Raw genomic sequence first — 13,129 nt, forward strand, 5'->3', positions numbered from 1 at the left:
GCTGGGCCAAATTGTAGCTATTTCTATTTTCCATGTATGTTATTTTTCTCAGTAGAGATTTTTTAAGCAAGTCCCTTATGTAAATGACCATGACAGCCTCGGTGATTTGGCATATGTGGCTGGCAGACTAGGGAGATTATATCTACAAACACAGTCTCCTTACACATGCTGTTTTTCTAGGAGGACTTGGATGGTTTTAGCACTTTTGTTATTCACTGGTACACGTAAAGATTCTTTTCAAAGTAATCAATAGAAAAAGAGACTCTGAAACATCTGAAATCCACAGTGTACTAAGCGTACTTATACTAAATACTAAGCATACAAGTACTTTTGCCTTCTTTTTGGAGAGGGGGAGAGGTTTGAAAGACTTTTGTAGATCTTATTGTTACCCTGCCCCTGTTTCATGGTTTTTACATGAACATTTAATCTGCTCTATAATACAAATAAATATAATACATACCACAACAACCACAGTAATATACAATACATGTGCTTGATGCCTCACAGGTGGAGACAGAGAGTGCCCGAAGAAATACAGTCACTTAATACGCACTCTGTGAACTTTCGTACCATTTAAAATGCATTCAGGGAGAGATAAATTTTCCAGTAATATGCAGATCTGTGTTTCTAGTTTTAGGTATTCGTTTTCTCCTCTTATTTTTGCTTTTAAAGTGAAGCTATCTGAATTTTCTCACAGTGAGAAAGAAGGGTGCAGTACGCGTGAGCGTGGCTGGCAGAGGGCTATGTGAAATGGATTACTTTGTTCTGGCTGTAGCCTGGAAATGCAGCACATCAGTGAATTGCTGTTACTTCTTGGTGAAGACCAGTGTCAGAAATTTGGCTACCATGCATATGTAATATTTAAACCTCTCATCCTGAAGAATAAGGAACAAGATCCTTTTCTCACACATGTTAATCTTAGACTTGGATAACTCAGTTAGCTAAAAGAAGTCAATCCTCTATCATGCTGGTGTGGGGGGAGGATCCACCCTCCAGCTTTCTGATTTGATTTGTCACCACTAGCCACAGGTGAAATATGTTTCAGTGAGTCCATTCTGGAGGAGTTACCATAGTGACGGCTGTAATGCAGTACTTATTTCCTTGCTAAAAACAAAAATGTGCCCTCAGCATCACAGATATTTGTGGTGCTAGATGCTGAATTTTTAATGACAGGCAATAATGTCAGCTGAATCTATCTCTAATCTGGAATCTGTCACACATGGCCACCACAGATAGTGCTTCATGCTCTACACACACTGCTACTGAAATCAAAGGGATGACCCAGGTTCTGCTCAATGTGAGGACCGACAGAATCTGACTCTCAATATGCACAGATTCATATAATTAAATATGTGTACTAATGTTCATAGGTACCAAAGACTGCTTTCTTTGATCACTGATTTTTCTTTCCCTCTTCCTTGGGGCAAGGCATTTAGTCAGATGTATGCAGGTGCCATTACACTCTCACAGTGAAGTGGCTACAGTGCATCATCTGACGGTGTCAGTAGGATTTTTCATTCGTAAATATTTTCTTAGAGCATTAGCGCTATGTAATGCCTGAGATATGGAAAATATCCCTGCTCTCTTCAAGTCAATGAATTCTGTGTAATCATTTAATCATTTATGAGCAACACTTCTTATTAAGTATCAGTAAGTACCATGGGGTTTTTTAACTAACAGTTTTCTTGGGTTAGAACACAAAGAACCAGCCTTAACAAATTCACCGAAAGTACCATGCCTCATTCTAGTGTCCAGTCCACATGACACCTAGGACTGTTCTGGCTAAGCTCATTCAGAGAAAAACTAGTCTTCACATTTCCAAGTCTCAAGTCAGTTTATTAGTAATGTCCCAGTGTGGCACCGCTTTGCTTTTTATTTTCTATAGGATCAGCATTAAAATGTGAGCTTTAGTCATCTCTCCTTGCTGTCTGCTGAAGGTTCTCCACCGATTCCTCTGCCATCAATGGGGTGGCATACATACCTGTATTTTGATTGTGGGAGCTGTTACTGGACCATGTATGCTGTAGGTAGATAGTGCCTAGCACTTTGGGTAGCACAGGAGCTTCATACAGCAAAACAGTGAAGGTGACGTAGTGAAATGCCAGTTCATACAGATTTAGTAGCCTGAGTGGATTGCCTTTCCAACAGGCTGTTTCTCAAATACATGAAAAGTTGGAATCTGTCCTGAGAAATTAGAAATCAAAATTAGTCCCAGCAATCTGATACAAAACAACCTAGCGTGAGGAGTAAACAAGGGTAAAGGACCATCCAGACCCCTGTCTGCATGCACGGATTCGGAAGAGAATGGGAAAGTGTTGACTCACAAGTGAGATGTTATCTGAAACACAGAGAGTGGCACTAGAGAAGTAACATGGGCATGAGCATTCATAACGCCCCACATTTGTGAACCAAGCAATAATCTTTTCTTTAACTTTTGGCTAAATAATTTATGAGAATTTAGGCACTCCTTTTCCGGAAAGAGGTAGAAGACTCACTCCCTCTCATAATGCTTGAAAATATATTTCCTACAATTCATCAATAATTTCTGTACAGGTACTGACATTATTGGTCTGGATCTTCCAGGGCTCTGCAATTATCCTGGCTGTACTGGATTTCCAAAGCTGATTTCTGGTGGTCCTGGGATTTAATCAGTATGTGGTGCCTATGTCTAACATGAGGATAGCAGAAATTTAACATAGGGACTCCTAAAATACTTCCCTGTCCTCCAACTAGTGTAGAAGAGGAGAGGAGGGCTGGAAGAAAGGAAGCATGACAGGGATGTCTACATATCATGTCAGCCTTGTTCTTCTTGAAACCTAAAGAAACTTAGAAAAGCCTTGGGATTACTTTAACTCAGAAAACAGGACTGTAGAGACTTGTGCCAAGATCAGGAAGAATACATGACTGTGCTCTGCACTGATGATCTGTATCGAAAAACATTATAGATGATAAATCTAAAGTAGAGAAAATAAATAGACTGAAATCATGTTTGCTCGAAGTTCACTCAATAGTTAACAATAACTTAACAATTAGTGCATTTCATGTGAGGAGTTACAGCATTTGGAACTAGATGTATTAAATTGCCTCTAAGTCATTTGAGAGACAAATCTACACCTCACCATCTGTCCTTATAGGACATCTATATCACTTTCCCTAAACTGTTAGTAAAGGATGGCAAATCTGTTTTCATTTCTGATCCCCTTTGTCAAGTTGCCCTAAATGATGTCTCCTAAAAGCATTTCATAAGCTGATGTTACAGAATCTGACCGGATGTAAATAATATAGCAGAAGCAATTGGAAAAATAGCATAACCGCCACGTAATGAGCAGGGGGCTTGTAATTTTGCCCATTAATAGTTAAAAAATGCAGAATATTCTGTTTATGACTGTTTTATAACATCAGTTTTATAGCTGGGTTTTCTGGCCTTTCTCATATCATGCTGTATCAGTTGAATTATGCAATTAGTAAATTGATACAATCTGCACACTGTGGCTTTAAAAACTAACTGTGCTGTGTTTTACTGCCTATTTCTCTTCAGAGTTCCTTATGAGTGGACTGGCAGCTAAATATTTGGTATTGAATAATGCAGGCAGCTTAATTCCAACGATGGCAATGTCCCAGCTGCGGACACATTTTCTTGGAAGAGTGGCTGATCCCTTGGAGGTAACTGGGTCTACCCACAGTTTGTCCTCTCATCCCATCTTACAACCATCATCTAACTGGCATTTACACTTTACTTCTTTCCACAGGTGGGAATAATGGTTGAAGGACTGCAGGAGATGTTTGCTAAAGTTTACTCTCCTGACGGGAACTGGGAGACTGACTATGACTTCAAGGAAATTCTGAAAACAGTAAATTCTTGGGGAAAACAAAATCTCTAAGGTGTTTCTTCCCCAAATGTTATGAAGAATCAGACTTTCTTCCTCTTCTCATGCAGCTCTCTGACTGGAAGGCATTCTCCAGTGACAAACCTTTTGCATCAGGCTACTTGAAGATGTTTGGCCAAGAGTTGTTCTTTGGTGGTCTTGATAAAAACGCCATTCAAAATGCATTGCAGGTATCATTTCAAAAACACCACCACCCAAGCATCAAGAGCTATAAAATACTCTTTCTTTCACACATTCTCTCCCTTTTTTTAACTTTTTAATTCAAGAGGGTTTTTGTCTTTAGTATTAATCAAGGCAAATAAGGTCAAGCTTTGATCAGGATTAGTTATTATCGTTGCTGGCAGACTTTCCCCTGAGGCACAGTTAATGACACGGATCATGATATTCAAGTTCTGCTTATTTAGACAAGTTGAACTCTGTAATTGCAGGCATGGTATGGACCTGATGAAAAAATCCCTTCGATAAGGAGAATAATCAGTAGCCTTCAAAGTGGTGTAGGGAGGCAGTGGACCAAGGCTTTACTGTCCTCTGAGATCCGTCGTATCGTGCCCACCTGCACTGGGTTCCCGACAGAGACCAGCTTCTATTACTCTTCTGTCACAAAAGTGGCAGGAAATGGTAACGTATTTCAAGACTTGAGCAATACAAACGTGCTTGTCGGGATTGGGGGGGATTTTTAACACTTTTTTTGCTTTCTTTGTAATAGTTCAAGCACAGATTACACCTTCTCCAAAGTCTGATTTCAGACTGACTGAGTTACTAAATGCCAACATTAGGCTGCGGTCCAAAATGAGTCTAAGGTAAATATTTAGGATAAAATAAAGAATTATATTTCCAAGTGGCAGAGGCCATAAAAATTCAACAGCTGTTTGCTGTCTAAACATAATTTTACCCTCATTCTACGTTTTCAGCATGGCTAAGGAGATGACCTTTGTAATGGGGATCAACACACACATGATCCAGGCAGGGCTGGAAGGACACACCAAAATGAATGCTCATATACCTGTGAATGTTGTTGCCACTGTCCATATGAAGGAAAAAAATATCAAAATTGAAATTCCAGCATGTAAAGATGAGACTAACGTAATTACTGTAAGGTAAGACATAGCACTTATTATCTTTCTAAGTAGCAATGCAGAGTCTTTCCAAATAAAACAGAACATTTGCTTAGGGATCTTGTCTGACTGACAGCTTGGGTAACTGGCAATGGTTGTTGTAGTTTATTTATTTTAAATGAAGTGGCATGTACCAAAGCTTTGCTTGAAAATATGTGTTACTTCCTGTGGTCTTCACCTGAAAATCCTCTTTAGGATCAGTTGTTGAGACCCATAAGCTATCTGAAACACAAATGGCATAAAATTTCTATCCCAATACATATATTTGGACTGGAAAGACTAGGTAAGATATAAGCCAGCTGAATCCTATCGGTTATAACAGATAACCCATATATATTTGCATTTGATGCCTTGAAGTGTAGAGGATTTGGTGTTTCTTGTGTTTTTACCCTGTTTCCCTGTGGCTGCATTTGGTTTTCTTGCCTGTTAGGACTACTTGATTTATTATCAGTGCATGCAATTACAATACACTCTGGAAAACTGTTGTAGCCAGATGCCAAACAAATGAAAACAGATGGAAATACAAGCACAAAGAGAGGGAGGAAGCAGAAAGAGTACGTCCAAGGAATCAAAGCAGTAGACCAAAGCTTAGAAAACCTTCACACACACACACGAAAAAATACTGAGAAAGACAAGCCGAAAATTCATCACAAAGGAAAAAGCATCACTGACGACACAAATCAGCTGTTATACAATCCGCAGAAATGTTAACAAGTTTCTGCTCTAGGAATACAGCCGTAACAAAAGAGCTCAGTTGCTTGATCCAGCTGCAATTAGCATTCATGGCTGCTGGCCCAGAGAAGCTCTGCAGGTCTCCTCAGTTTAGCCATCAGTTAGGCTAATCATTATTCTCCCTTGCCCTTCAATGGTCACAGACCATCCTAGTAGGCATTTGACATCACATCCTTCTCCCTAAGATGATTCCTCCACTCCATCAAATGTGATTGTAATCAGTTTCTCCGTGCAGAGGAGGGAGGGTTTCAGCAGTTCACAGAGCATCGGTTAGCTGGGTGTAAGCTGCTGGGGCAGTACAGCTCAAAAGTTTTGTTCGGTTTCTTGTGAAGACCAGGACACTCTGCTCCCAAGGTCATCAGGGACAGCAGGCACCTGCTCTCGCTAACTTTCCTGGTTGGAGAGCGTGAGGCGGCTATTAATGAACTCAATAAGGATGCTGAACTGAAATGAGAATATTGGACACTGATATGGACTTTAGAGCCTCGAGCAGAGCTACAAATGTTAACAGAAAGATCCTCCCTACAAAGCAAAATACAAAATATTTTCCTCCTTTCACTTAAGGGGAAATCAAATCAGACACAAAAAGGGTTAAATGCCTTGCCAGAAAGCATAAAGCAAGTCAGTATCGGAGGCAGGGGATTACAGTGGAGAGGTCCATGAGTTCCAGCCCAAGCCCTGCTCTAGACCCTGCAGCATTATCGTTTATAAAGTGAAGTAGTCAGTCGGAAACAGCTCTATAATGCCAAGTATATGAGAAAGCTAATACTCACTAGCTAACTTTTAGCACCATCAATTTTTCTCCAAAAAGCATTCCTGTTCACTGTTACAAAACAAATGGTCAGTGGAAACCACATAGAGCAATGAAACAGCAATGAGTACAAGTGAAGGCAAAGCAATAACTAGAGAATGTAACATTGAACCACATCACTGAGGGAGGTCAAAGACCAAGCAAAATAAAATCTTAAAGGGATGAAGAGAAACAAGCAGGCATGATAGAGAGAGAAAGGATACATATATATTCCACATAGAATGAGTCAAAAAATTTAGTTTAACATAGGCTTTCTCTTCCTTTTGCATAGATCCACCAAAGAATAAAGAACCTATTGAATTCAACATTTTAGAGATATTCTGACACCTTCCCTTGATGGCTTTAAATTCCTCATTTAAAGAAATGGTTCTAGAAATCTATTGCTCTTTCATTTGTTTGTGAGCTCTGTTCAAAATATTTTAGTATTGGGCACTTTGTCTTGATGGTCAGTGGGTTACTTTCTATAGTACCATGTTGTTAAAGCTAGTCAGGATGTGATATTATTTTCCCCTTCATCTCTCACACCCAGATGCAGGAAGCAAAGTGTCTTCAATAGTATTAAGTTCAGTTATATCCTACACACCGTACAGGTTATAACCTGTCACAGCTGTGGGATTTATATAAATTTTCAGGAGCCAAAGAGAAACTCAGGTGAGCAATCACAGACTCTAAAGAAAAAAAATAATGAAAACTTTGGTGATAGAGAGATTGCATTGCCGACACAAATCAGCACATTATGGGCTCGACTTTCTTTATAGCAAAAATGAGAGCAAAATAATTAATCGTACCATGGAGAGAATATATAGCATGTGTTTCAATTCAATCCTATGAAAGTTAAATTTAATTAAAAATAATAGTTATTTTTAAGGCTCTTTTAACATAATTATTTGCTATACTACAGATGGCTACTTAAACATACTTTTAAACAAGATTTACAGGAAGAAGTAAAAATCAAATAAATTTCAGGGAAAAATTAGAGCCCTGTGATTAAAGTATAAATAGAGAGAGCTGCCAGAGAATGCACTCTGCAAATACATCACATATCCATAATGACAGGCTACTGAAGTATATACATACTCTTGAATAGAGCTCCTATCAAAGGGCTTTTTTGCTTGTTTTAACTGTAGGATAAGCAGAAATTGCTTCACATGGACATCTGATTTATAAGATGAATTATGAAATTACAGCACTGTATACAACACATGTTGCATACAGTGTGTATACCACACGTGCAGTGGAAAACGCAGAAGAGCCAGCGTGCGCTGTGAGCTCGCAAGGCAGTGCGGTGTGTGGGGGGCAGAGAAGGGGAGTGACTGGCGCTCCAAGTCTCTGTTTTTACACCACCTTTGCACCAAGGTCAGAAGGACGATGCACAGGAAAGGCAGACATTTTTGTTTCACCACAGTGGAAAAAGAGCTAAAGATCTGGTTGGAGGATTGTCTCTTGCTTCTCATTTATTTAGATACAATGTCATGCTGTGCCTTAAAACCGGGGAAAATAGTTTTTTGTTGATTTTCTTTGTTTTAAACAGACCTTGAGTTCTTCTGTCCCCATGTTAGGGATGTATGTAAGGCCACGCTCACTGAAACATCAGTGGGCCTAACACAGCTGAATTGCTTGTCCCTTACCCCTGCAGTGAATTTGGCTTATACTATAGCACAGCTTCTTCTCTCATCCAAAAAACACACTAATACATATTGGAAAATCTCCCTTTTATTTTTTCTCCCTTGTGTGGGATCAGAGAGAACAGATTCTTTCATACCATAGCTTTAGGCCTTCTTTGTGACTGTTTTTCTTGTTAAAGCACCAGAGCTGGCTCTTGTAGCCTATTTTTACTGTGCCGTGTGATTCTGCAGACATTGACATGTGTCACCTGTGATGCAGCTACATTTGTCGGCTCTCTGTGCTCAACAGGGAGGAATCGATCCTCCACTTTCATTAGGTGGCAGGAGTAGACTATTGGCATAAAAAATACTAAAAAAAATTGGAAAAGAAACCCCAGGACTTTCTGCTTGGAGACCCAGCCTGCAGTTCAGTGGTCATTTGAATTATTGAATGGGATTAAAATAAGTCATTTCCCTTTTTGTCCCTTTACCCAGATGAGACATCTGAAATGCAAGTTGATTTGTATTTTCTTTTATCCTCTCAGCTTGTTAGGGAGAATATTTTATTTCAGATTCCATTCTTCAAGGTTCTCCTATCACCCAGCGTGGCGCGTTGCTGTCATGTCCTTATCTAAAAAAAGAGAGAGATGGAAAAGAAAACAAAGCCCACAGGTGACACACATTTTTTTGAGGTGTTCCACATGAAGTGCAATTGTGTGCTTTACAGTGCACACAGCACAGTAGGAGCCTTCAAGACGAAGAGAGGGCTATCAAATGAATACAAATTCATCTTTCAAATAGGTTAGATGATTGGAATTGCTCAGGCTAGTACAGTGTGGACCATATTAAAATAGAGACCATTTTGCAGACCATCTTTCCATTCACTGTCACAAAGGCCACCTCCATTGGCAGGTCACAAAAGCCCCGGGGCAAGCAGATCAACTTCATACTTGAGAAACAGCACGTGGGAAACTTTGAGCTGGATGTTAGCACTGATAAATGGCTAATAAGGTAGAGTTAGCACAATGTTAATAGCTGAGGGAAATAGGTTTTCATGTCTCAAAAGTGTTCAGTATTCAAGACGTTTCTCTGACCCAAAACAAAACTCATATTTATCACAGCACTGTAACAACTTCCATGAAGAACGTGGGGTATGGAGCCAGGGGGTCAGGATATTTAGCCGTGAGAGTCTCAGTCTCATGCTGGACCTTATATCACTCATCCTGGACCCTGACTAATACTCTTAGAGTCCACAACACTGGAAACAATGTACTGAACACATTTACGTAAATAGGCTCTTAACCTTCCTACTCATCTCTGTGATGTCTTTCCAAGCCATGGCCAAGCCATGAGTACCAGTGAGTTTAGATCAAGCTGGAGACACTTACTTTGATGATTTCAGGCTCCTTTCTTTAAGTATGCTTTAAAAAAAGTTGCACAGGAAACAGCATTCAGTAGCCACCAGTCCCCAGGTTGTTTTTTGAAGTTATGACAGTATTTTCCCAAATATGTCAAAGGAAATGCGAACTAAGTTTAGCAGTGAACACACAGAAGATGTTTAAACACAGATTTTAAAACACACATTTTTACACACAGAGTTTAAAAATTTAAAAGTCCAGAAGATCAAAATAGGAGGCTCAAAAATTTAATAATGTAATCCACGGCCAGGCTTCTAAGCAAGTGGACTGTTCTTCAAGGGGTTAGGCATATGGAGATCCCATCAACTGCAATGCTTTTAACCTGTACATGTCATTCTAAAAGCCTAACTGAGCTATCTGCCCCTGAGATTAGTCCATGTCTTTATTCACTCTTAGCAGTCCTTGAAAATACAACTAACAAGAAAGATGCTGTAAATACCTATAAAGCAATTTGCAAGGTATGATACATGTTGTTGAGTACGTGCTACAAGGCATTATTCAGGTCTTTTCCTCAGCAGTGCTTTATCGATACAGGCTTCCTCTAATGTTTATTCTGCAGGTCTAAGACATTTGCTGTTACTCGAAATATTGGGGATTTGGCTGCTAGTAAGATGACTCCAGTTCTTCTACCTGAAGCAGTGCCTGACATAATGAAGATGTCCTTTGATTCAGATTCTGCATCAGGCGAGACTGATAACATCAGGGTAAATGATGTAGCGTCTGACTATTCTTTTTTGGGCTTTTAATCAGTGGGACACCATTTCTTTTCTCCATTGGAAAATGTACAATTCATCTCTGACCAATGCTGCTCAAAATAAGACAGGTTCAATCTAATAACACAAATAGTCCTATAGTAACATTATTTCAAAATCTGGAGTGTAATACATGGGACTCACAACACTTTTTCAAAAGCAAAAGCATTTTCTTTGGTAATTAATTTTACACTGCCATCTACAGGATAGGCCCACAATATTTAAAATACTTTGCAACCATTATGCAAGCATCACATTCCTGGGGCAGCCACAAATGTTCCACAAGACGCTCCACTGCTCAACTTGTAGAGCCAAATTTAATGCTTATAAGCATCCTGATTCAAGGATGGATGGCAGTTTGTGTGTCAAGTCAAATGACTTCCTGAGCTACAGTTTTCCATAAAAGCCAGTACAGGCTTTCTATGATGGGCAGCGTTGTGAAGGTATCACCATGACAATTCATTCAGTGAAAGACTGACAGAGGTGAGGAATACACTGTCCTGTTCTGGTTTCATTGTTGTCCTGCAACTCGGAAGGGTTTTCAGATAAAATAAGAGAGGAACAGAGGATGAGTACAGCACTTTCCTATGGAGAAGTCAATAGGCAAACGTACTATCAGTGACAGCAGTTTCCAATATCCTGGAACAAGCAAAGTTCTTCTGCTTTGTGCCTCTGTGCTGCCCTTCCTGAAAACTCAGCACTCCGCAGTCATTCTTAAATGAACAGCAACTGAAAAATGGCACTAACTGGAGCATTTCCCAGTATCATTGGAATTTCCTTTGGAAATAAAATACTAGCATTAAAATTCTAGTTTTTCAGTGGGGTTCATACAAGTTTGGAATCTTGTGAGACATGATAAACTGGGTAGAAAATTAACTGCAAACCTGTATTACATGTGAAAGGAAAGCTTATGATTATGTGTCTTTAACTATTTGCTTCATTGCTTCAAGAAATCATAGTTTTCATTTCATAGATTTGATTCTAATTTTAATTAATTTTAATTTGTTCTTCTGCAAGCATTGCTTAGCACATGTGAATTACATAGTTTTGAGTGGAAATTTCTAACATCTGATATGCTTTGACCATGTAGTTGATGTAGTCTCACATTCATGTCAGACCTTAACTGAGACAGAATTTTCATGGACTTAGAGGGAGGTTCTGTTGTTTGACCCAATCGTAAATCAAAGGAAAGAACTCCAGTAGTCTAGAGCACACTCAGATTTATCAAGAACCTGTTAACCCTGTCGAATACTCCAGCAAAACAAAATTAAATATTTAGAACTAATTTGTGATATCATTTTCCATTCTTATAGCCTGAAGGTCTTTTTACACTAGATAGTCTAATCAAGCCATTCAGTTGATAATTTTGTCCAATTGAAAACCAAGTTGTCCTATGTCACAGCCCTGTTATCTCAAATAAACTGGTGAATTCCTCCTGCAGAATACATGTAGCTATTACCGAAACAGGACTCATAACATGCAAGTATTCCTCTTACTGTTGTCCACTTTAACTTGACATGTGTATTATCTAATAGGACAGACAGTCTGCAAAAGATGTTTCATCGGGAAATTCCTTTTCCTTTGGACACTCTTCTTCCCGAAAAGAGCCATTTGTTCAGTCCATGTGCTCCAATGCAAGTACATTTGGGTTTGAAGTGTGCATTGAGAGGAAAAGCGTACATGCAGCATTTATCAAAAATGTGCCTCTTTATTACCTAGTTGGAGAGCACGCCCTTAGAATGAGCTTCAAGCCAGGTAACTACAACTGTGAACAAAAAAGAAAGTAATGGGTGGGTGGGTAGATGTGTGTGTATATACACATATATATTTGTATAGGTACATATATATCTTTTGTATCTTAAGTACCACTAAAACTACCATTAGACCTACCAGCCCTGCCAGTATTGGCAACAGACTATGCTTGTAGCAGGAATCCATTTCGCCCCGGCTCGTCTGAGCAACAGTTTCCCAGCTCTCCCAGCAATGCCGCTCAGCATGGCCAGCATCAAGCAGAGCTGATCTGTGCCTGCAGAGCGTGTCTGATGCATCCTGAATCACTGGATTTGGGATGCAAGCACAGAGCAATTGGACATGGGCAACAGATCTGATGCAGTGTCCTGTAGCTACACTCTAAAAACCCAGGCTCTTAAAGAGAATTATGGATTAACCCTGCCAGGATCTAGTCCTCAATGTCTTAATCCATGGTCATAGGAAGTAAAAGCACAGCAGGCCACTGAATCTAGGTCTCCTAAGTATCAAACTAATGGCCTAACCATTGGGCAATTCTTTACAATTCAAGAGCTGAGCCTCAGTTCTTCTCTGATGCCTAATTCGCTGTCCCATAGTGTTATCTAGTTAGGCAATCCAATTCACTTGACTTAAATCTGCTGATCATTCTGTTTATCGACTTGAAAAGAATCTAGTATCATGCTAATATTTTAAAATTTGGTTATTGCCAGTATGTGCTTTAGCTATTACAGAAATTTTTTAGCAAAGTTGCTCAATACCAAAAATAATCAATGAGCATTTACATTTTTATTTGGGGAAGAATGGATAAATCAATTATAGCAAAAATTGGCTTATTCTATTATTCAGTTGCTAATACTAACAGTAATACTAATTGTCATGCAATTTCAGTTTACACAGAGGCACCTATTGAAAAAATACAAGTCACAATTCAAGCAGGAGACCAAGCTCCTACAAAAATGGTACGTTTAGTAACATTTGAAGATCCAGAGGCAGAAGTATCTTCCACCAAAGCAGCAATTAAAAGAGTGAAGAAAATCCTTGATGATACTGATTACCAGGTA

The 13,129-nt window shown here is 39.3% G+C and overlaps 1 protein-coding gene across 1 annotated transcript in view; it reads left to right on the forward strand.

Annotated features, from left to right (window-relative positions):
• Positions 1-13,129, forward strand: part of LOC142413206 (vitellogenin-1-like) — a 43,852-nt gene that overhangs the window by 16,584 nt on the left and 14,139 nt on the right. The window contains exons 14-22 of the mRNA XM_075509255.1: positions 3,539-3,663; positions 3,750-3,851; positions 3,938-4,057; positions 4,316-4,505; positions 4,594-4,687; positions 4,799-4,984; positions 10,127-10,271; positions 11,855-12,074; positions 12,957-13,126. Coding sequence (XP_075365370.1) covers positions 3,539-3,663; positions 3,750-3,851; positions 3,938-4,057; positions 4,316-4,505; positions 4,594-4,687; positions 4,799-4,984; positions 10,127-10,271; positions 11,855-12,074; positions 12,957-13,126 — 1,352 coding nt within the window. The remainder of the gene's footprint in view (positions 1-3,538; positions 3,664-3,749; positions 3,852-3,937; positions 4,058-4,315; positions 4,506-4,593; positions 4,688-4,798; positions 4,985-10,126; positions 10,272-11,854; positions 12,075-12,956; positions 13,127-13,129) is intronic.

Source organism: Mycteria americana, chromosome 7, assembly GCF_035582795.1.
Source record: "Mycteria americana isolate JAX WOST 10 ecotype Jacksonville Zoo and Gardens chromosome 7, USCA_MyAme_1.0, whole genome shotgun sequence".
Taxonomy (NCBI): Eukaryota; Metazoa; Chordata; class Aves; order Ciconiiformes; family Ciconiidae; genus Mycteria; species Mycteria americana.